We start from the raw sequence: 23,483 nt of genomic DNA, 5'->3' as shown, positions 1-23,483 counted from the left end.
ATGTAGCACAAAGACCAACTAGTGAAAGATTTTGGTTTTGAAGAGAACACTTGGACTTGGATCATTTTCCAAAAGAAGACAGCTGTGTGTCATAGATGCCCAGGACTGGCAATTCACGTGTTGTGCCCTCTTTAAACAGATAGTCTTGGTGTATTGACATCAACCTGTACATCCAAGAGGCCAAACTAGCAGTGAGATTAAACTTGAGAAGCCACACATAAAAAATCTGACAAGGTCTAGATTACTTCATATGCGACAGAGGTTAGACTGCTTGGAGGATATTTTCGAAGTAAGATATTATTAGTGTTTCTTCACAAGTGTTTCTTTCTTGAAACAAATGACCAGCAAACAAATTTTTTTGAAAATGACATTTAACACTTAAATTTTTCATTGCATTCACCAAAAAGGGTGTGAAAGAGGCATAGCATATTTTGACTAGAAGTCCCCATGGGGTGTGTCCTGTGCGAGTGTGTGAGACCTGTGTTGTATGTGCACGCGTGTTCTGTGATGTGCTTTGTGATACCTGACACATGCCCTCTCACAGTTCTTTATTTAGGGCATACTATATAAAGCACTTTCCCACTGAAATACAGCACCAGCTGTGTTAGTTATGTGTTGTGGTCACTGTTGCAATAGGGCTAAAAGACTGTTCACCTCTTGACGGCTGGTTTGGCTCTTCTCACACACGGTATATATCTAAGAAAATTCTAGGCTTTAAGTACACATAACCCTTTCACTCTGGGGAGAGCCCACACTATCAAATCCCACTAGTAAACATACCAATACTCGAACTCAACAACTAATCTTCGAGAAATATCTTAAGCACTCTTGAAAATTAGGGATATAGAAATGTATGTGCTGTTTTCCAAGATACGGTATATAAGATATCTTGTTACGGTATGAAAGACAAAAACAAAATTGAAAACCTCAACCAACTGCCCGGACTTGACCTGGACTTCATAACAGCTAAACAAACCCATTGTCATTAAGGGCAAAATATAGATAAATATATAAAATATATATATATGTTTTTACATTTACTTTATCTGATTTACAGAGAAATAGGGGGTGGGGTTCTAGTAAATTTTGTCAGAGGTGGGCCTCACTGTCTAAGACTTTGAAAACCCCTGGCTTACGTAAATGATGGCAAAAAAGTTAAATGCAAGAGCCAAAGCCTGGTCTCATGCCATGAGCACAAGCTGACACAAAAAATACATACTGTACATTTATTAATTTAAATTAATAAATTGATTATTTGTTCCTGACAAGGTAATCCATGGTATGTCAGTATGGGACTATGTACTAACAGTTTGTCTTACATAAATGAAATAAAATTCTGTCATCATTTACACAGCCTATATTCTTCCAAAACCTTTATGACTTTCTTTCTTCCATGGACACAAAAGGAGACATCAGAAAAAATGTTAGCCTCAGTCACCACTCACTTTATATGTATGAGGAAAAAAGGTGCGATTAATATCCAATCAAAGTGAATGGTAACTGAGGCTAACATTCATTTTTGAGTGAACTATCCGTTTAATACATCCCAAAAGATTTCCTGTTTGACTGATGCCTTGCACTTTTGGCAAATGATTGCTAGCAGATAGATAAATTAGTATCGAAAGATCAAACCAATAAAAGATTGCAGTTGGTCTAAATATCATGTATTATGATATGTTTTTTGCTGGTAATTATGCTATCATACACAGATGATGTTGTTTCCCTGATTCTTAAAATAGTCTTGATAACTACAGATGTGTTATACACTTTCTGCTCATCAACTCAGCACTTTGCGATCACCAACTAAACACTTGTATATACATCAAACGAACTGAACAAATGACGCAGCTCCAGCTACAGACTACGATCAATGCAAACATTTATAAATGAATAGAGGGCCCCATTCCATGTATAGTAACATCTACTCACCTAATTGGCTACTGTATGTGTCGACAAACTCCATCCTCCACTGCTTCATTGAGTCAAATATATATATGATCATGTCGTTTAGTCTTTCACATGTTTTTAGATCTTCCAATAACTTTTATTCCATGTATATTTTTGGCATATTTTGAAAGTTTCCCTTCACCTGTCATGTTATCCACAAGCAGGCTTGATGAAGTGTAAACGTGATACTGAAAGTCGACTGGCTTGAATAGTTACCTCTGAAAATGATTGGTATGAACGTGGAAGGAGGCAAATTTCACTTTCCTCTGTTTGGCCTTTATTTGGATGCTTTTTAAATGGAAGCAGATGACCTTGCTCCATTTGAATAACAATTTTGATTGGCCAGTATGCTAATGAGAGGAGGCTTTATGCCATCAGCCTCATCTGTGATTCACAACGATTCATATAGTAATTTAAACACCTGTCTGCCACGCATGAAAGAAATCCACAACTCAGATGCCTTTAATGAAAAATATGTTTTTCTATTTATTTTTAAGTAGGTAAACTGATTAAAACAACATTTATCTTGAATAATTTTTTTAGAAGGCTCAGCCTCTCTTGCATCCTCTGACCAGCTGCAACCGATTGCTAGCTATTAATGACTGCTATATATTATTTAACCATTAATGAAAAGTCTTTTTTTTTATATATATATTCAGAGACTTACTTGATTAAGAGCTGGACAACAAAATTCTACCAGAGTAACATAGAGACTGAATGTCTGTCAATCTGAGCGGAGGTTGGCAAGTGAGCAGGGATGGATGTGTTTGGTGGAGCGCCACGGTTTCTGGCCTACCCTCGTCCTGTGGTTGTACAGAGTGGCACAGATGCAGTTATGAAATGCCAGATCAGTGGGGATCCCAGACCGGCAGTTATATGGGAGAGAAACAATGAGAAGATCCATCAAGAGGGCAGGTACCGGGTGTTTGAGGATGGCAACGTCTACAACCTTATCATAACTTCAGTCACAATGGAAGACAGTGGGCAATACATCTGCAAGGCCAAGAACTGCATTGGAGAGACTTACGCAGCAGCAACCTTGAAAGTAGAAGGCGAAGCACAAGAGATGGAATTGAGAGAGGAAAACAAGCCACGCTTCCTCATCAAACCCCTCTCAACCAGGGTTGGACGAGGAGAGGATGCCATGTTCTCCTGTAAACTTTGGGGCAACCCTCGACCAGAGGTGATGTGGGAGAAGGACGGCAAGAAGTTGAACGAGATCTTTGAGAGCACACATTTCAGTGTTAGCTATCAGGATGGAGGGTGGTTCCAGCTAAAGATTTTCAAGACACGAGCACCAGATGGAGGAGTGTACATGTGTAAGGCCCGGAACGAGTTTGGAGAGAGTCTGGCAGGGGCTGTGCTGTTGGTGGATGCCGGACCGGGTCACGAAGATGAAGGGAATCGTAACGGTTACACAAATGGCCACCGGAAGGCTCATCAAGGAAAACAGAGAAGTGGGAGGCAAGTTGCAACAAGGTTGAAAGATGACCCACTGCCAAACTCAGCCAAAGTGAAAATGTTTGCAGTGACAGAGGGGAAACATGCAAAATTTCGTTGCTACGTAACAGGGAAGCCCAAACCAGAAATATTATGGCGGAAAGATGGTAGGCTAATCTTGTCTGGGAGACGGTATCTGCTGTATGAAGACAGAGAGGGATACTTCACACTTAAAGTTCTCTACTGCAAACAACAGGACAATGGAGTTTATGTCTGTTCTGCTTCTAACACTGCAGGGCAAACCCTAAGTGCTGTACACCTTATTGTCAAAGGTAAGAGTAATCTGTTGAATTAGCATCTGTATTTGGATATGTATGAATAGGGCAGATATATTAATACAGATAAATCCATAGGGCAACAAGACAATTGAAACAATTCTTCACATTATCCAGTCTAAAAAAGAACCACCTGATCTAGAACATTATAAAACTATATTAGTTTGTCAAACACATGTGCAACTGAGGAGCCAGTTGGTGTCTGCTGTGTCAAGCATTTGGCTCCCTAATCAACAGTTACTTTAATGATGATTCAGTTGTAAGAAATGCATCAAGGGAGCTTTACAATTACCTGACCAGGCCAAACTCATTAAAATGGAATAGATTCCATCCAGTCCTACAACTGAAAAGTCACTTAGGCTCTGAAAGGCCTGAGGCCCACACATGTGATAAAAATCTCTGGGGGCAAGCTCGTGTTTCTCACATGGACCATCGAATGGTCAAAACTGATTGCTTTGCAAAGCAATATTGCATCAGAGCCAGACAACACCATAAAGCTCAAAGGTTACCATGGCTAAACTGAAAGTACGACTGCTAAAGTAAGCATGAACGAGAAATTAGCACCTCAATACCATCAGGGATGGTGTGGTACCAACAATCTAGATAATCCTTAAAAGACATCTTGCATCAGCATACCCTAGGGTCAGCAATCTAACCACAGAAAGCACATATTTAGTTAAATACGTCAAAACTATTATGTGTTGCTAACATTGTTTAATTTACAGGTGTCTGATGGTGTCACTTACAGTTTATTCCCTATGCAAACAAGGCATTGTGTTAATATGCCTTAGCATAGTTAAATTATGAGACTTGTCTCTTTTATTCTCAGAATGTTGTTTGTTTTCTGCAACTGTACTTCCTATTCTATGAGCACTGACATGATATGTCACAGCAGTGTCTTGCAGTTTGACATGCTATACTCAAATAAATTCAGTATTTCAGTACAAACTTCTAATTACAAAAAAATTTAATCAGTAACATAATCCTGATATTTTGGATTACCTAAAAGCTACAAAAAGACAAAACGACATTTTGAGTAGCTGACTTTGAATTTTCATGCTGGACTAAGCTGGTTTATGCTGGTTAGTACTGGTTTGGGGCTGGTCTAGCAGGTGAACTAGCATAGCCATGCTGTTCGCTGTTTGATGCTAGTGTCCCCACCAAGCTTCTTAACTATCTTACAGCAAGACTTCCTTAGTTAAATTTGATGTTAGTATCCCCACCAGGCTTCTTAACTATCTTAACCAGCAAGACTTCCTTGGTTAGCCAGTTTCTCCTAAATCTTCTCCAGACCAGCACCAAACCAATACTTACCAATATAAACCAGCTAAGACCAGCATGGAAATACAAAGTCAGCCTCCAAAACACAATGTACTGTATGTTAGTTTTTTTTTTCAGTTGGCCAGGTGTTAGATATTCTGCAAATGTGAACGAAATAATGCAGATCTATCCATTACTAACACATAAGAACACTTTTGAGAACTTCTGGGTTTTTTCCCTCTTGTAACAAAAGAACCACCTGTGCGGTTTAAGCAACCACTGAATGACCTACAAGTCTGGGAGAGAGACTTGGCCATTCTTGAGTGTGAAGTTCCTGAAGACTCTGTTCCAATCACATGGTACTTAGAAGACAGACGGCTACAGCCAGGAGCCAAATACGGAATGGAAGAGTGGGGGACAAAGCGTCGACTCACAATTCGTGATATTGGAGTTGATGATGATGGGATATATCTCTGCGAGATGGCTGATGGGGGCAGAAGCATTGCTGAGGTAGCCGTTAAAGGTAAAGACCTTTAAGCTGTATTAAAGAGATGGAAATTTTGTCATCATTTACTCACTTTCATGTTGTTTCAAACCACTATGACTGACTTTCTTCAGTGGAACACAAAAAGAGATGTTAGACAGGATGTTAGCCTCAGTCACCATTCACTTTCATTGCATCTTTTTTCAATAGAATGAAAGTGAATGGTGACTGAGGCTCTCAGTCTTTATCATTCTGTCCAACATCTTCTTTTGTGATCTCGGAATAAATTCATATGACTTTGGAACAACATGAGAGTAAATTATTTAAATTTTTAGGTGAACTAACCCAGTTATTGCCAGCATCAATTTGGGAAAGCATTTTCACATGAATATGATTAGCATTTGCTGTAATCACTGAACTGAGTTTGACTTCCATCAATGTAAACTTACTCTTTGAAGGCACCATTGTAAGAAAGATGCCAAGAAAAGTTGATGTCCTGGAGGGGGAAAATGCAGCATTCTGCGTGGAGGTGGAGGAAGAGGAAATGGACATTCACTGGTACAAAGATGGAACGGAGCTAAGGGAGACCCATCAGACAATACTCAAATCTTTTGGAAGGACACACATTTTGGTCTTTGTCAACACGACACCACAAGACTCTGGTCTGGTCACTTTCTATGTGGGTAGATCAAAGACATCCTCTCAGTTACGAGTGAAAGGTTAGAAAAAATTTGCACAAATCATTTGCAATTATTAATATGTAAACCCTTGATTCCAGAATCTTCTAATGTATTACCAACTAACCTCTTCTTCTTTCTTATTTCAGGGGCAAGGCATTGTCCACCAAGCTGTCCTATTGGAGTACAGATTAACACAGAACGAGCGAATGCAGCTCTCCTTTCCTGGTTTCCAGCACAAGACTCCCGAAAGAATACATCATCTGGATATATAATTGAGAGACAAGAGGTCAGCTCACAGGAGTGGCTGCAATGTTTGACTACTGACTCTGCAACCTCAGTGGAAATTCTCGGCGACAGTGTTCCATGTGAGGCAGACTACAGATTTCGGATATGCAGCGTCAACAAATATGGAAGGAGTGGAAATGTAGAGTTTCCTCGAGCAGTTCACCTTGGTAAGTGCAAGTTTATTCATGAGGGTGATGGTTGTTATGAAGCTGTCCTGTTCATACACAGCACTAACAAAGTAATTTCCAATTTATCTAGTTCCAGTAGCCAGAATTCAAGCACCTCTACAAGATGCTTTAGTGCCAGAGGGCCAAGATGCCTGCTTTTCCATAGAGCTCTCTGCCTCAGTTATAGGCACTTGGTTTCTTAATGGAAACCAGCTTCAAGATGATGAACGTTTCTCCATAAGGCGTTCACGTACACACCAGTCCCTACGCATTCGTGGAGTACGAGATACAGACAATGGAGCAGAGATTACCTTCATTGCCTATGGAATACGAGATTCTGCTGCTCTGTATATACAAGGTGAACACTTAACATTGATTTCCTTATTTGAGATATTTATGATGTTATGGCCTGGCTTGTAGAGGCCACAGCATATGAGTCAAAGACAAAAAAAGTCCAAATATGAAAAGTTGCAAATACACTAGATATTTTACGATGGGTTCCCTATCTGTCACTCACTCAATGTTGTGTTGATGTAGTGACACTAGGGGTCATTCTTGGGAGCCCCAAACACCTCTGATCTTTGAGAAAAGGCCAACGGGAATTGGCGAGTGGAATTTGCATGCCACTACCCCGGACATACGGGTATAAAAGGAGCTGGCTCGCAACCACTCATTCAGATTTTCTCTTCGGAGCTGGGCGGTTGTGTTTCAGTGAGCTGAATTCCTCTGCCGATCCATTCACCTCTACAAAGCTGTTGGATTTACGGCGCATTACAGCGGCTTCTCCCCCTCTTGCACCGGTGGAGTGCAGAGAATACCCCTGGGTGCTTCAGCAGACTAAAAGTGTATATTCTTCCTCTGAAAGAGTATATTTTCCTTTTAAAAGAGTGGCACTCACGGAGAGTGTTTTTTTAAAGATGACTTTCCATTTGTGTATAATTCCTGGTTGCGGTCGTTACCTCTCCGCTTCCAACGGCCATGATCGCTGTCTTACGTGCTTGGGTGCTGCCCATGCAGAGACGGCATTCGTGGACGGGTCATGTCCTCACTGCGAGAACATGACCATGGCAACGTTCTGGTCGTGGCTTTCCTTCCTCAGAGAGAAAGCCACCCAGCGGCTCTTCTACCTACAGGTTTGAGGCCATGTCGGTTAGCATTGGGGGCAATTTGGGGTCCCCAATGGGAGCCGCTCCGCCGGGTATGCCCCTACGGACCTCCCATTCCCCAGCATGCTCGTTCGGCCCAGTAGAGTTCTGGGATGAGACAGCTGGCTCATCTCAGGGCGGTCTCATTCGGGGCTCGTGAAGAGGATGAGCTGTCGATCATAGCATCGGAGAGTGAGCTCATCCAGTCTGATTCTGAGGACTCGGTTGGGATCCCACCTTCGGGTGTGGTCGCCCAATCACAGGCCGTCGTGGAGCTGGCCGTGAGCGTCAGGCTGGAGTGGAACCCTCCACTCCCCCCTGAACCCTCATGGCTTGACGATTGGTTCCTGGGCCCAGAGCGCCGCTCACGGCTGCACCCCGCCCCGGTCCCTTTCTTCCCGGAGGTGCACGAGGAGCTTACGAGGTCGTGGCGGGCACCACTCACTGCCCGGACCTGGTCTCTCAGCTCCTCCGCTCTAACTACCCTTGATGTGGAAAGACGCGATAGAGCCTGTCCCTCCAGCCGAGATGAAGAAGGGGTTCTACAGCCCCTACTTCATCGTACCGAAGAAAGGCAGTGGGTTGCAGCCAATCTTGGACCTGCGAGTACTGAACCGGGCCTTGCACAGACTCCCGTTCAAGATGCTGATGCAGAAACGCATTTTAGCAAGCATTCAGCATGAAAATTGGTTTGTGGCAGTAGACCTGAAGGACACGTACTTCCAAGTCTCAGTTTTACCTCGACACAGGCCCTTCCTGCGGTTTGCTTTCGAGGGCAGTGCATACCAGTACAAGGTCCTCCCCTTCGGTCTGTCCCTGTCACCTCGCATCTTCATGAAAGTCGCAGAGGCAGCCCTTGCCCTGCTAAGGGAAGTGGGCATCTGCATCTCGATGACTGGCTAATCCTAGCTCACTCTCGGGATCTGTTATGTGCGCACAGGGACCTGGTGCTCAGGCACCTCAGCCAGCTGGGGCTTCGGGCCAACTGGTGCTGTCGCGGCAGGTCACACTCAGGGGAGAGTGGAGACTCCACCCCCAGGTGGTCCAGCTGATTTGGAGTCAATTCAGTCAAGCGCAGATAGACCTGTTCGCTTCCCGGGAATCCTCCCACTGCCCGCTCTGGTATGCCCTGACCGAGGCTCCCCTCGGCACAGATGCGCTGGCACACAGCTGGCCCCAGGGGCTACGCAAGTTTGCATTCCCCCCAGTGAGCCTACTTGCACAGATGCTGTGCAAGGTCAGGGAGGACGAGGAGCAGGTCGTCCTAGTAGCACCTTACTGGCCCACCCAGACTTGGTTCTCGGACCTCACACTCCTCGTGACAGCCCCCCTGACAAATTCCCCTGAGGAAGGACCTTCTTTCTCAGGGACGGGGCAGCATCTAGCACCCGCGACCAGGAAACTCCACGTCTGGCCCTTGGATGGGACGCGGAAGACCTAAGTGGCCTACTGCCCACAGTTGTAGACACGTTCACTCAGGCTAGGGCTCCCTCAATGCGCCTGTATGCCTTGAAGTGGCGTCTGTTCGCTACGTGGTGTTCTTCCGATGCGAAGACCCCCAGAGATGCGCAGTCGGGTCGGTGCTTTCCTTCCTGCAGAAGAGGCTGGAGGGGCGGCTGTCCCCCTCCACCTTGAAGGTGTACATGGCTGCTATAGAGGTGCACCATGACGCAGTTGACGGTAAGTCTCTCGGGAAGCACAACCTGATCATCAAGTTCCTTTGAGGCGCGAGGAGGTTGAACCCTCCCAGACCGTGCCTCATTCCCACATGGGATCTCTCCGTGGTCCTACGGGGCCTGCGGGGAGCCCCGTTTGAGCCCCTGGAGTCGGTTGAGCTAAAGGTACTATCTTTGAAGACTGCCCTCCTGACTGCGCTCACCTCCATCAAGAGGGTAGGGGACCTGCAGGCGTTCTCTGTCAGTGACACATGCCTGGAGTTCGGTCCAGGATACTCTCACGTGGTCCTGAGACCCCGACCGGGCTATGTGCCCAAGGTTCCCACGACCCCGTTTAGGGATCAGGTGGTGAACCTGCAAGCAATGCCCTAGGAGGAGGCAGACCCAGCCTTGACGTTGCTGTGTCCAGTGCATGCTTTACGCATCTATTTGGATCACACGCAGAGCTTTAGATGTCCTGAGCAGCTCTTTGTCTGCTTTGGAGGACAGTGGAAGGGGAACGCTGTCTCCAAATAGAGGATCGCCCACTGGGTCATTGACGGCATTGCTTTGGCATACCACGCCCAGGATGTGCCGCCCCCCTTGGGGCTACGAGCACACTCTACTGGGAGTGTGGCGGCCTCCTGGGCTCTGACCAATGGCGCCTCTTTAGCAGACATCTGCAGAGCAGCGGGCTGGGCAACACCCAACACCTTCTCAAGGTTTTACAATCTCTGGGTTGAGCTGGTCTCGTCCCGTGTGTTGTCAGGTATGAGCAGGTAAGTTGCGGGACAGCTAGCCAGGTGTACCGCTTGCATATAGCACCTTTCCCCTCCCGGAGGTGAAGACGTGTGCTTTTCATCCCCAGTCGTGTTCACTAAGTCATGGACTCTGGATGTCCTTCCTCCTTAGCCCTGTGGCAGGCGAGTTTGCGGAGAAACTCGTTGCAGGCCAGTATGTGTGCTAACTTGGCCCTGTACTGGGGTAGGTGCTCCACATGCACTTGTAACCCCGTGTGATGTATAGTCTGCGAGACGGTTCCCCCATTGGTGAACCTGCGTCTTCCTTGGGCAGAGGCCCCTCTGCCCCCGGTCGCCGTGTTTGTAGAGCTCCTCCCCCCTGGGTAGGACCTACCACGGGGACTTCTCCACATCAGACACTGCCGACAAGACTCGGTAAGACCATGTGACATATTTCCACACAATTTCCTCACCGTCGGGCAGGGTGTGGTCTCGGCGGTGTATTCCCCTTGGGAGTGACACCCCCCCGATGAAAACACTTATGGCCCCCAGTCAATAAACGATTTCCACTCTTTTTGGGAAGAAAAAAGAGGAGAAAAGAGGCCACGGCTGGGCTAGCCTGTCTCCATTTTTTTGGGCAGTCGACTTATCCCCAAGGTGCAGGGGACCATACGACGCTCGTAGGAGCATTGGGGGAGGTTACGTGACGGCCAGGTTTGCTGACTACGAGGCACACAATGGTCTGCCCTTCTCACACCACCAGTCCACGTAACACAGTTCAGCTTATTGTGGCCTTTTGTATAGGGACCCCAAGTGTCACTACATCAACACAACGTCGAGTGAGTGAAAGATAGGGAAAGTCTTGGTTACTTTCATAACCTCCATTCCCTGATGGAGGGAATGAGATGTTGTGTACCTCCTGCCACAACACTGAACTACCCGCTGAAATGGCCGGGACCTTGTCTCGGCTCCTCAGCACAAAACCTGAATGAGTGGTTGTGAGCCAGCTCCTTTTATACCCGTATGTCCGGGGTAGTGGCATGCAAATTCCACTCGCCAATTCCCATTGGCCTTTTCTCAAAGATCAGAGGTGTTTGGGGGCTCCCAAGAGTGACCCCTAGTGTCACTACATCGACACAACGTCTCATTCCCTCCATCAGGGAAAGAAGGTTACGAAAGTAACCAAGTCGTTTTCAGTTGCTGTAGAGCCTTGACAAATTGTCTGCTCCTAAAATTTGTCCCCTGATCAGTTTGTACAAGGCCAGAGCTCAAAAGAAGTTAAAGAAATCTGACTAAAATGGACAGCTTGTATAATAGGAAAACTGTACATCGTAGTTTTCAGGTGGGAGAAGACCTTTGCTTACTTAAGCATGGCAGTTCCAGTCTGAAATAGGCAGAGGTCATAACAATGAGGACATTAATAATTGTTGTGTTGTATTGGCTTATCTGTTCCTCTCATTCAGCTCCACTGGTAAAATTCACTCCACTTTCTGAAATGGATCGAAACAAATTTGTGGAAGTTGGCAACCCTATAGTGCTCTACTGTGAGCTGTCAGACCCTGAGGCCCCAGTCCGTTGGTATAAAAATGGTGTTGAACTGCATTCAATGGAAGGTCTGCACATTCAATCGGAAGGAACAATGAGGAGGATTGTCATCCAATCAGCGGATTTCTCCCACTCAGGAGTTTATAGCTGTGATGCGATTGATGATGTCATCAGGTTTAATGTGGAGGTTGAGGGTGAGTGATTTTTCTTCTTTTCCTCAGTTGACATGTTGTAAGTTTAGCTAAACAAAGCATTGATTAATGCCCAAATTTTATATGAATCAAAATGAGAAGATTATATTCAACATATTAAATCTTGCACATACACTAAGTTTAAGTTTACCAAATAATATTGCATCAAAACACATATAGCGCCACCTGTGAGGTTCTCAGTGTTTCCGGAGGCTGAGAGGAACAAGTCCATTCAAGCAGGCTCAACAATAGCACTGCAATGTGAGCTCTCAGATCCACTCGCCCAGGTGTCCTGGTACAAAGACGGAGCAAAACTCCTGCCACAAAATGGACTAGACATCCAATCCAATGGAACAAAGAGGGAACTGGTTGTCCAGTCAGCTGAATTTTACCACTCAGGGGTATACAGCTGCAAGACAAGGGGTGATGCTGTCCACTTCAATGTGGATGTTAAAGGTGATTTAACTGAAATATTTACAAATTTCATTTTGCCATAAAACTAACAATGTCACATATTGCATACTGATTTCACTGGCATTAAACTACACTTTGTTCAATTTTAAGACTGTATAGCTGTCAAAATCTGCATATATTTAAAATAAATTAAATGAGTATTCAAAGGTAAGGACTTAAAAAACTCTAAAATATCCATAGCCCCACCAGTGAGGTTCTCAGCTGTCCCAGAAGTTAAGCGGAGAATGTGCATTGAAACAGGCTGCCCCATTGTTCTGCAGTGTGAGGTTTCAGACTCAACTGCACAAGTCTACTGGTACAAAGATGGGGATCAGCTCCTTGTAGAAACTGGAGCAGACTTCCAATCAGATGGCTGCATGAGAACACTGAGTATTCAATCAGCAGACTTGTCTCACGCCGGTGTGTACAGCTGCACGACAAAGGATGATGTCATCAAGTTTAATGTGGACATCAGAGGTGATTTTGCCATTTTTATTTCTGACTTACAAATTAACTGGATGTCTTCTTGCTTTTATGCCACTAACAGACCCTGCTTTCTATGTTGCTCTTTTGTGTTCTTCAAAACATTTTCAAAGATTCTATGACTCAATATTGTCTGGTTTAGCTTCACAAATTTGATTTACCTTTTCAGGCACGATGTTCTTGTAAATTCAGTTATTAAATATTATCTTAATGAAATAGGTCTTTTAATCAGGAAAAGTTCTTGTAATTCTTCATGATTCTGATATGAATCGTCATCTGTAGCTGCACCGGTGAGGTTCTCAGCTGTTCCGGAAACTAAGAAGAATATATGCACTGAAGCTGGTGGCCCCTTTGAACTCCGCTGTAAGGTCTCAGATCCTACAGTCAATGTCTGCTGGTTCCACAACGATATACAGCGGCAGCCAGAGAATGGTTTGGATATTCAGTCTGAGGGAGATGTAAGGACACTGGTAGTCAAGTCAGCTGAGCCCAGTCATTCTGGATTATACCGCTGTGAAACCACTGATGATTCTGTCCAGTTCACTGTGGATATTAAAGGTGATTTGTGACTTTTTGAGAAACTTGTAGATCAAGTAACCCATTTGCTCATCTAGATGCAAACTAACAAACAGCTTTTTGTGTCGTCTTTGTCTCTTAGCACTGCTGTTATGGACATGCCTCTCACCAATGCATCCAACCTGTGGGCAGAGATTTGATACAGATGTTACATGTTTTGCATTACTTTGTTTAACTTGCTTCTTGGCAGATGGTCTGAGAAATCACAGATTAGGCAGTCTAGATAACTTTTTCATATTAATGTTCTGTATATTCTTTAATAATGCAATGGATCACCTTTAGACCCACCAGTGACGTTCTCAGACTTACCAGAGACTGTGAAGAAGCAGGTGGTTGAAGCAGACTACTCCATTGATTTACATGATGAGATCTCAGACCCAGATGCCAAGATGTGTTGTTACAAGGATGGTCTAGAGCTCGTCTCAAAAAGTCAGCCTCAAATCAAATCGGAGTGTACCAGGAGGACGTTAGCTGTCAAGACAGCACAACTCTCTAACTCTGGATGGTACGACTGTGTGAAAACGGGTGATGTCATCCAGTTTAATGTTCAAGACCAAGGTGATTTTCAAATATTTGCTTCTAATCTACTTAATGTTTTTGTGTGGCAACTAACAATGTTGTGCTCTCTGTGTAGCTTTTTTTAATTCTCTTAAAATGTATTCTGACAATGTTACTTGTACATGTCCTTGGCTTCAATAGCCAGAATTGGATATCTTTCTTAGTTTAGAAAATGAGTCACTTATACTGAATAAAGCATTCCTCTGTCAATGGTCATCTGTAGTGCCAGCAAAGAATATTTTGGCTGTTCCTGAAGTTGAGAAGACCAAATGCATTGAAGAAATGAAACCTGTTGCACTACATTGTGAGATCTCAGATGCCACTCCATATGCCAACCAGACAAAAGATGAGGAGGTCATGCTTCCTCAAGCTGCAACTGAATCTGTACCTGAAGTTTGCTCAGAAGCATCCAAAGGAACTTTAATCATCAAGACACCAAAAACACCTCTTTTTGGAGCAATCAGTGCAAAAATATCAGATGATCCCATCCAGATTAAAATGGACCAAGGTGGTTTGCAATTTATTTTGAACCCATTCAGAATTAGGAGTGTTTCCATGGCTGAAGCAAGTCAGTTATTGTTTTCTTTGTGGCTTTTCTAACAGCAGAACAGTCTCACTATGAGGTATACACTGGTGAGACCTATGATGACTCTGTCCAGTGCACTGTGGATATAAAAGGTGATATAATGCAACTTCAACCCAAGCATATTTAACCTAGTGCCTCTATGCCACTAACAAGAGTGGCTTTAAATATCCAATGGCTCTTACTGAAGATGCTGGTCCCCTGCATCTTGATAACCATCCCCAAAACAGCTCCCACAACTAATCCCTGCTATCATGTCTTTTCCAACATCCAGTTGGTCTGCACACCCATCTTCCAGACTAACAGTCATTATATAGACTTACAAATCTTCATTCTTCACTGAAGCACATTTCATTTAAACTTATACTGTAAACAATCAGTCTCCATTCGCTTGAATCTTGTCCATGTGCCATTCAATCTTGTCCATGTGCCATTCAGAATCATCATCAGTACTGACAGTTGAAATACAGAATGAATGGAGTGAATGTTGGGCACCCAATGATTCTCTGATTTCTTGCATAATCATATGTTGTTTTTAATATTTGTTTTAACCACTGTTTGTCTTATTTTTAGACCAGTATGTGATATGGTCATCTCTCTTGCATTTTTGCTTCAATCTTATGTTCAAAAATCTTGAAATTAAACAATACAAAAAAGTCTTAACAAGCTTTGCCGACTAAGAAGACAGAAAAGTACTTCAACTATTCTTTGTGTAAAACACTCAACTACAGAAGAGTTCCTGAGACAACCAGGATTAGGAACTGAGGCTGAGATGACATCTGAAGCTAAGAAGAAAAAGCTTACAGAGGGAATATCTGAAAAGAGGATGATTCAGAGAGATACCTCAGTCTCCACTCCTACAGTCTTCAGATTTATTGAAGAGAAACCACAGCTACAACCAATGAGCCAAAAAAATATTTATTTTTCCCAAGCTGAAGGCTCAAATCTCTTCAAAACACAAGAGAGTTGCATGGATCGTGATGTCTTAGCTTTTAAGGTGGATGTTGAAGGTGATTTAAATAGTTAGCTCCATCATTCTGCAAATAATGATGATAGCAATATACATGGCATTGACAACATTTATCACCTAACAACCATTTAACGTCATCCTTCTGTATTTTGATCCATCACATAATCAAACAAGTTATGTGTAGGATTTTTCTACAATGCAGCAGCATTTCGTAATTATTCACCAGTCAAAATCCATCACCAAATATTTATCTAATAATGATTCTCATCTCATTATAAAAATGCTATTGTAATATTTAAATCTAACTAGCAAAAAAAAAAAAAAAAAGTAATGGAACATTTTGATTATAATTATAAAAATTAGTGCAGCTGAATTCATCTTGTTAATGTAAAATGTAATGTGTTATAATAGTAATACCTGTCTCTTTTCATATAACTTGAAACATTCCTAGCTTCGAGGATGAATTCCACACTAATTTGTGGAATAGATGAGGCCTTGTCCATTGATGCAGACTGTTCCAGTGTACTACTTACTGAGAACTCTGAACACATGGCCCAAGAGTGTGGGCACCAAGACAAATCTATATCCTTCCAACAAGATGGGACAAATGGGAAAAACCTGTCTCATGATTCATCTCATAATTTCATAAAAAGAAAAGAGCTCATCCAGTCATCAGAGATGTGTCTCAAAGCAGCGTGTGAGACTGAATCAAAGAATCAGTCAGTTGTATATCAAGAAGTAAAAGGTGACTCAAGACTTTGTGTCTAACACACAATTAATGACCAAAAGCAACTAACTTAGTTTGGCTTTTTGCTTAAATGCTCTGTACCCAAGACAATCCAAAATTATTCACAGTTACACTTTTGATAAAACACTATGCTATAACTCACTATAAAACGTTACTTTGTCCCCTCAAAACTGAAGAACCTGGCCAAAAAGCAGAATTATTAACCCAACCAACAGAAACTGAAAGGGTCAGACCCACTGAAGGCGATTCTCCAGTTCACTGGAAGAAGGATGGAACACAATTCTACTCTGAAAATGGACAAGTGATTGAATCAAAGGAAGGTATACGAAGAATGAATGTTCCGACCACAGACTTGGGATATTCGGGTATTTACAACTACAAGGCAATGGATGATGACATAATATTTAAGGTGGATGTCAAAGGTGATTTAAAACTAGTTTAAATCCACACTGCTACATAATCAGTTCCAGTCATTCAAACAATAGTTTTCAAAAATAAAAAATTCACATTTAAATTAGCCTAAAAATCAAACATAAAATTAGATTATTAAATAAGTAGTCTAAAAAAGTGAAATTCAGTTATCCTATCATACTGACTACCGTTCTCTCATTTGCATTTTTTTAGTAGAGAAACAAATAATTTTCCTGTCATGCATGTTACATATTAATTAAAAACATTTATATCAACTTTTTACTGTTTCGGTAAAATTAACTGCATACATTAAAACATATTAAATTTAACCCCTTAGCTACGTCGCTGCAAAGTTCAACAATCCATGAAGCAGAGAGAAGAAAATCAAATGATGAAACAGACAATGCTAATTTTCCACAACCTGATCTACCGAGCACAACAGCAGAGGTGTGCTGGTACAAAGGCGAGAAACTCCAACAACAATGTGACATTATCCGCCAATCTGAGGAGACTTTCAGAGCGCTTGTTGTTAAATCAGCTGAGCCGTCTCACTCTGGAGTACATGCTTGCGAGACAGATGATTCCACCATCCAGCTTGCAGTGGACCTACCAGGTGATTCATCAGTCATCTACGCCAGCTCAATCCATCTGATTACCACACTAACCACTTCAACCATGCAATGGTAACTAACTCTGTTGAAATACTTTAAATAAAATGCCAGGGTAATAAGTTGTTGTTAGTTGTTGTCACCACTAGTGAACATTTCAGTACAGGAGTAAAAACTTGTATTATGTTCCTTTAGAAAAGTTATTAGAAAGTTAAAGTTAATTCCAAAACTTAATTCCAACTTTTACAAACTGGCAACTAGAAGATTAGCAGTAACAAGTTTTGGAGTATGTTTAAGCTTAGGAAACTATATTGGCATTTTTGAAGGAACAATTATTTTAATTGTCTCCTTATATATATATGTATATATTAAGAGATGATCCTTTTTAAATATTATTATTAATATGGTATAATATTCATTTTGATTATACTTCTTATAATCAAATATTTTTAAATTATCAAAAGTAATCCCATCACTAAACTATGTACAAATAGGAAGACCTGATGCATTCAGAAGTAAAATGTGACAAAATCCAATTCTTACCTGTCTGTTAAGTTTGTCTTTGTTGTTTAATGTATTTCGTCTGTGACTTTCAATGTTTTCTGTCCTTTACTCTTGCGCTACTAATCCTTCATCTTATATTTTGATGTTTGAGTTTGTCTGTTTTCTATGTTTGTTTTGTAATTTATTGATCCTTATGGTAAATCTTCAGTATATCCTTAAAAAGGCATTTACTTGCCAACTAGACTCTTTCATAAAACACTAAATGTTAATATTTGGGTGCACTCTTGAGAATCGTGTTTTGAGAAAAACAATGCTTATGAATGAAATTCTATAAGTTCAATAAAATGACAACATAAGCAATATAAGTAAATGTGTCTGTACAAAATTGTCTATAGCTCCACCAGTAAAGTTTTCCAGTGTCTCTGAGGCTCAACGGACCAAATGCATTGAGGCAGGATGCCCCTTTAGACTGCAATGCGAGATCTCAGACCCTGGTGCACAAGTCTGCTGGTGCAAAGATGGGAATGAGGTGCTGCCTCAAGATGGTGTTATCACTGTGTCTGAGGGAGCAATGAGAACACTTTCTGTGCAAACTGCTGAAGTATGTCACAGTGGAACATACAGCTGCCACACTAACAATGATGCCATCACATTCCTTGTGGAAATCAAAGGTGATTTGATGCTTTTTTCATGAAGTAAATCGTGACAGTCAATCTCCTTTAAAACCATATATTGTGGTCTTCAGGAGCAGGAGGCAATTGGTTTGCTTGGCATGTTAACTGGTTTTCAGTCAAAAACATGCTTTTGTAAAAGGAAATAAAACAATTTGTCAAGGTCCACTAAATCATGCAGTTCTTTCTCTATGCCATTCACAACTTTGTAGCTCCATCAGTGAAGTTCACACCAGTTTCAGTAGTGAAGAAGAACAATTCCATTGACGTAGGCTCACCAATTGTTTTGAAATGTGAGCTATCAGACCCTACCGCTCAGGTTGTCTGGTGCAAAGATGGTAAAGAACTCTCCCTAACCTCCAGCCTTGATTTCCAAACTGATGGAAATATGAGGAAACTAACTGTTCAATCAGCAAAACTGTCTGATGCTGGATTCTACACCTGTCATGTTCCAGGTGACACCATATCATTCAAGGTGGATGTTCAAGGTGATTTTCAAAGCACTACCACACAATTATAGAAATGGTAATCTGCTGTGTATTTGTTTCCTGGCCCTTAAATTACATTTCATTTCTAATCACCCTCCAAAGAAAATTTCCCTTTAAATCTACCTCTAACATCTTTTACCATCCATTTATACCCCAAGTGCAACTGCTTCTCTCACTTCTTGATAATTGGGCATATCCCATATACCTTTCAACAGATTTGTACTTTTTTTGCACAAATTCAATTGTGACAATTATTTGCTAAATTTGCTCTAAAATTCTCAAATTTTCATAGCTCACCCTGTTAGGTTCTCAGCACTCCCAGAAATTGCAAGGAACAAGTTCATTGAAGCAGGCTGTCCTATTATACTTCAGTGTGAGATCTCAGACCCAACAGCCCAAGTTTCCTGGCTCAAAGATGGAGTCCAACTCCAACAACAAACTGGACTTGACATCCAATCAGAGGGCACTATGAGGACAATGATCATCCATTCAGCTGAGCTCAAACACTCAGGCATGTACAGCTGTGAAGCTGTGGATGATCGCATTGCATTCAAGGTGGATGTTGCAGGTGATTTTGAGTCTACATACTTTTTCTCAAAACCACTAACAATGTGTCAAGTAACGCTTCATCCACTAAATGCTACTAAATAATCAAAGCCCCATTTTGTTAAACACTCAAATTATCTCTTCACCAGAACCAAATCCTTTACCACTTCTGTTGACATGAACAATAACTATAAAAAGGATTGCATGGATTGTTTTTTAAAAATCTCTCAATCAGTTATTGCTGAGTTTTATTGATGATGTCACCTAATTTAGAGACACCCAGTAAGTTAAGAACATGCTTCACTATCATATAACACGAGACATCAACTCCTTAAAATACCTAATGGAATCAGCAAACTATCTCATTCATTTGCCATATATAAGTTTCAATCTTTTTTTTAAATTATTATTATTTAATTACATTATTTTCATTTTTCTCATCAATTAGCAGCTGGATACATAACTTATACATAAGGAAGGCTTTTTTGTTAATTCTGTGAATTTTTTTGACTGAACAAAAATGCTCTTAGCTCCACCAGCGATGTTCTCAGCTGTTCCTGAGATTGAGAAGAACAAGTCCATTGAAGCAGGCCAGCCAATCATTCTCCAATGTGAGATATCTAATCCTACAGCCCTGGTCCAATGGTACAAGGATGGATCACAGCTCCTCCCACAGACTGGAGTTCACTTCCAATCAGAGCACACCATGCGGACACTGGTTATCCAATCAGCAAACTTATCCCACTCTGGGTTTTACAGTTGTAATACTGCTGATGATATCAGCGAATTTTATGTGGATGTTAAAGGTGACATACACAGCTTATCCGATAACTATTTTGTTAACTAACAAATATGTCACTTTGTAGAGTTCAGTTTCCATTGGGTGAAAGCATTCTTCTCAAACTTTCGACAGATCCATTCCGCTGCTTTTATGGGCTCCTTAACCATTTTTCTAATGCAGGACACCTATTTTTTGAAGCTTCCCAAGTATTTTACATTTTTCCACCAACTTTGACATCCTTAGATGCCATTTACCCAGCTATCTTGGTTCTCTTTCCTATTAAAAAAGAAACCATTTGAGCTGGACAAGCATGCCATGTAACTAAAATCTTTGTACTTAACAGCATTTAATTCTCACAAAGCTTTCATTAACTGTATTCTCTTTTCTTGTTTTCCATTTGGCTTTTAGAGTGGAGACAGAGTTCTTCAGGGCTGCCCAAGCAATCATCAGTGCTTGAAATGCATGCTTAACATGTCATACTCATGTAACAAAGTAAGAGCGGCACAACAAAGAACTAATCTTCATTGTCTTCTCATTGCAGCACCTCCTGTAACATTTGCCTATATCCCAGAGGATGATCTGCACAGAAATATTGTGGAACAAGACAATCTTCTCCTTTGTTGTGAGATATCCAGGTCAGATGCAACTGCACAATGGTATAAGGATGGAGTAGAAATAAAGTCTGGTGACAATGTCCTTATAGAAGCAGAAAACACCATACGAAGGCTAATCATCCTGTCAGCTCAGCTCTCAGATTCTGGGACATATACCTGTCGTGCTGGAGATAATGCCTTAATATTTAAAGTTAATGTAAGAGGTGAGTAAATGTGCTTTTGCATACTAACAGGGACATTATAAAGACATTAAGTGGGATGCCTAACTTTTTTGTCTTGCTTTACAGAACCTCCAGTAATGATTGTATATCCCAAGGAGGATGTCCACCTTGATCGTCATGTTCCTGAAGAAATTGTCCTTAGCTGTGAACTTTCACGGCCAAATGGAAAGGTAACGTGGTACAAGGATGGACAGAAACTTCAGGAGAGTGAAAACATAAAGCTAAAGATGGAGGGTCCGTATAGACGGCTAAAAATTCTGCACAGTGGTGTTGAGGACTCTGGAGAATATGTCTGTGACACAGCTGATGATTCAATATTCTTCAATCTTAACATAAAAGGTATTTATTAATAAGCATCATTATCAATCAGAAGAGGTGAAACTTTTCCATTGGAAATGATGAGTCTTCCAGAATGAGTTCCATTTGAACAATTGCTCTTTGTCAAAGTACATCAGATTTTGTGCTATGTGTACCCCATAGAACCGCCGGTGCGCATAGTTTCTCCAAGCCAGTCCCAAATGGAACTTTGTCAGCAGACATCAGAGAGGATGGTGTTGAGCTGTGAAATCTCCAGACCAAATGCCAATGTGCGTTGGTATCGAGATGGACTTGAAGTGGAGGAAAATGATAGCCTAATCCTTGAGGTTGATGGTGTCTACAGGAGACTTATTATCCCAAAACCTACGGTTAAAGACTCTGCAGAATATGTTTGTGACACCGCTGATGACTCGGTGACCTTCTTCGTAAATATTGCAGGTACACTAAAACACCATTTCTTTAATAATTCCCACTTTAGAAAAATGTCAGTTTTAAGTGTCCATCATCTTCATAATGGCTTATTTTTTTCATGCAGAGCCACCAGTTAGATTTATTCGGCCCAGGAAAATGGCCTATGGAGTAGAGAAACTAGTTGGAGACATTGTGGTGCTTGAGTGTGAAGTGTGCCGATCAAACGCTGAAGTTAGCTGGCAGAAGGATGGAGAAGAGATTGAGGAAAACAGCAACATATCTATCACAGAGGATGGCACAAGTCGACAGTTAACTATTCATTCAGCAGCTTTGGAGAATGCAGGGCAATACGTTTGTGATGCCAGAGACGATGTAATGGATTTCCTAGTGAAAATCAAAGGTAAGTAATACACTGATAAAAAGATAAAAAAGGTGATAATACATGCTTTGTTGAATCCATTCCTGCAGCTAACTGAAACAATTCCACCCTCATCCCTCCAGATCCACCTCTAAGAATTCTACGAAAGGCTGACTTAGAGACAAAACGGCATTTTGTAGTATCTGATGCCATTGTGTTAAAGTGTGAGATCTCAAGAGCAAATGGGGTGGTCAGCTGGCTTAAAGACAATGAGAAGATTGAGGGAAAGGAGCATTTCATCTGTGAAGAGGGCGGCACATTCAGATCTCTGATTGTCCTGAGTGCTGAGATGAAGGATTCAGGGGAGTACATTTGTGATGCACAGGATGATAAGGTTGTCTTCAGTGTTACTGTAGAAGGTACTACCTACTAAAGGATGATGCAATATAAATATGATAAGTAAATTATATGCATTTACTTTAAACTAATTCTATTTGTTCAGAGGCACCAGTGTCCATTGTTGGGAATTCAGAGATGCCAGAACAACACACTTTAATAGCAGGAGATGACCTTATCCTGGAGTGTGAGGTATCTCAAGCAAATGCTGTAGTTCAGTGGTACTACAATGGAAGTGTTCTACAGGAGGATGCACGCACAAGCATTGAAAGCAGAGACACAGTGAGGAAGCTTGTGATATCAAGACTTCAAGCATCTGACTCTGGAGAATATATCTGTGATGCTATTGATGACAAAATGACAACTATGGTAACAGTTCAAGGTAAAATTTCCAATAATATAGCTCAAAAAAAGTAATGTCAATATACAGTACTGTGCAAAAGTCTTAGGCACATAAGATGTTTCACAAAAACATTTATCTTAAGATAGTTATGTATATCTTCAGCTTTAGTGTGTCAATTGGAAATATACATTTTAGACTCCCAAACATTAATAGAATAGAGTAGAAGAACAGGGAGCCCTACAACAGATAGCATGGCCCCCACAGACCCCCTACTGAACATCGAGTTAGTCTGGGATTGAATGAAGAGATAGAAGCAATTGAGACAGCCTAAACTGATAGAAGAACTGTGGCAAATTCTCCAAGAAGCTTGGAACATCCTATCTGCCAACAACCAAGAAAAACTGTGTCCAGGAGTACCTAGGAGAATTGGTGCTGTTTTAAGGCAAAGGTGGTTATTTTTGAAGACATCCTTACTATGCAACATTTTTCACCAGTGGCTAAAACGTTTGCACAGTACTGTACATCCATTAGAACATTGTGTGAATCATTAATAACAGCATAATTTGCT

At 41.7% G+C, this 23,483-nt stretch overlaps 1 protein-coding gene across 1 annotated transcript in view; it reads left to right on the top strand.

Moving 5' to 3' along the window:
- Positions 1 to 2,704: 2,704 nt before the first annotated feature.
- The window catches only part of LOC127447318 (obscurin-like protein 1), a 40,859-nt gene continuing 20,080 nt past the window's right edge, over positions 2,705 to 23,483 (top strand). The window contains exons 1-12 of the mRNA XM_051709104.1: positions 2,705 to 3,719; positions 5,236 to 5,505; positions 5,925 to 6,185; positions 6,293 to 6,598; positions 6,690 to 6,956; positions 11,602 to 11,877; positions 20,796 to 21,071; positions 21,156 to 21,428; positions 21,570 to 21,845; positions 21,943 to 22,218; positions 22,320 to 22,595; positions 22,679 to 22,954. Coding sequence (XP_051565064.1) covers positions 2,705 to 3,719; positions 5,236 to 5,505; positions 5,925 to 6,185; positions 6,293 to 6,598; positions 6,690 to 6,956; positions 11,602 to 11,877; positions 20,796 to 21,071; positions 21,156 to 21,428; positions 21,570 to 21,845; positions 21,943 to 22,218; positions 22,320 to 22,595; positions 22,679 to 22,954 — 4,048 coding nt within the window. The remainder of the gene's footprint in view (positions 3,720 to 5,235; positions 5,506 to 5,924; positions 6,186 to 6,292; positions 6,599 to 6,689; positions 6,957 to 11,601; positions 11,878 to 20,795; positions 21,072 to 21,155; positions 21,429 to 21,569; positions 21,846 to 21,942; positions 22,219 to 22,319; positions 22,596 to 22,678; positions 22,955 to 23,483) is intronic.

Source organism: Myxocyprinus asiaticus, chromosome 10 (assembly GCF_019703515.2).
Source record: "Myxocyprinus asiaticus isolate MX2 ecotype Aquarium Trade chromosome 10, UBuf_Myxa_2, whole genome shotgun sequence".
Classification (NCBI taxonomy): Eukaryota; Metazoa; Chordata; class Actinopteri; order Cypriniformes; family Catostomidae; genus Myxocyprinus; species Myxocyprinus asiaticus.
This window is presented reverse-complemented; position numbering and strand designations above follow the sequence as displayed.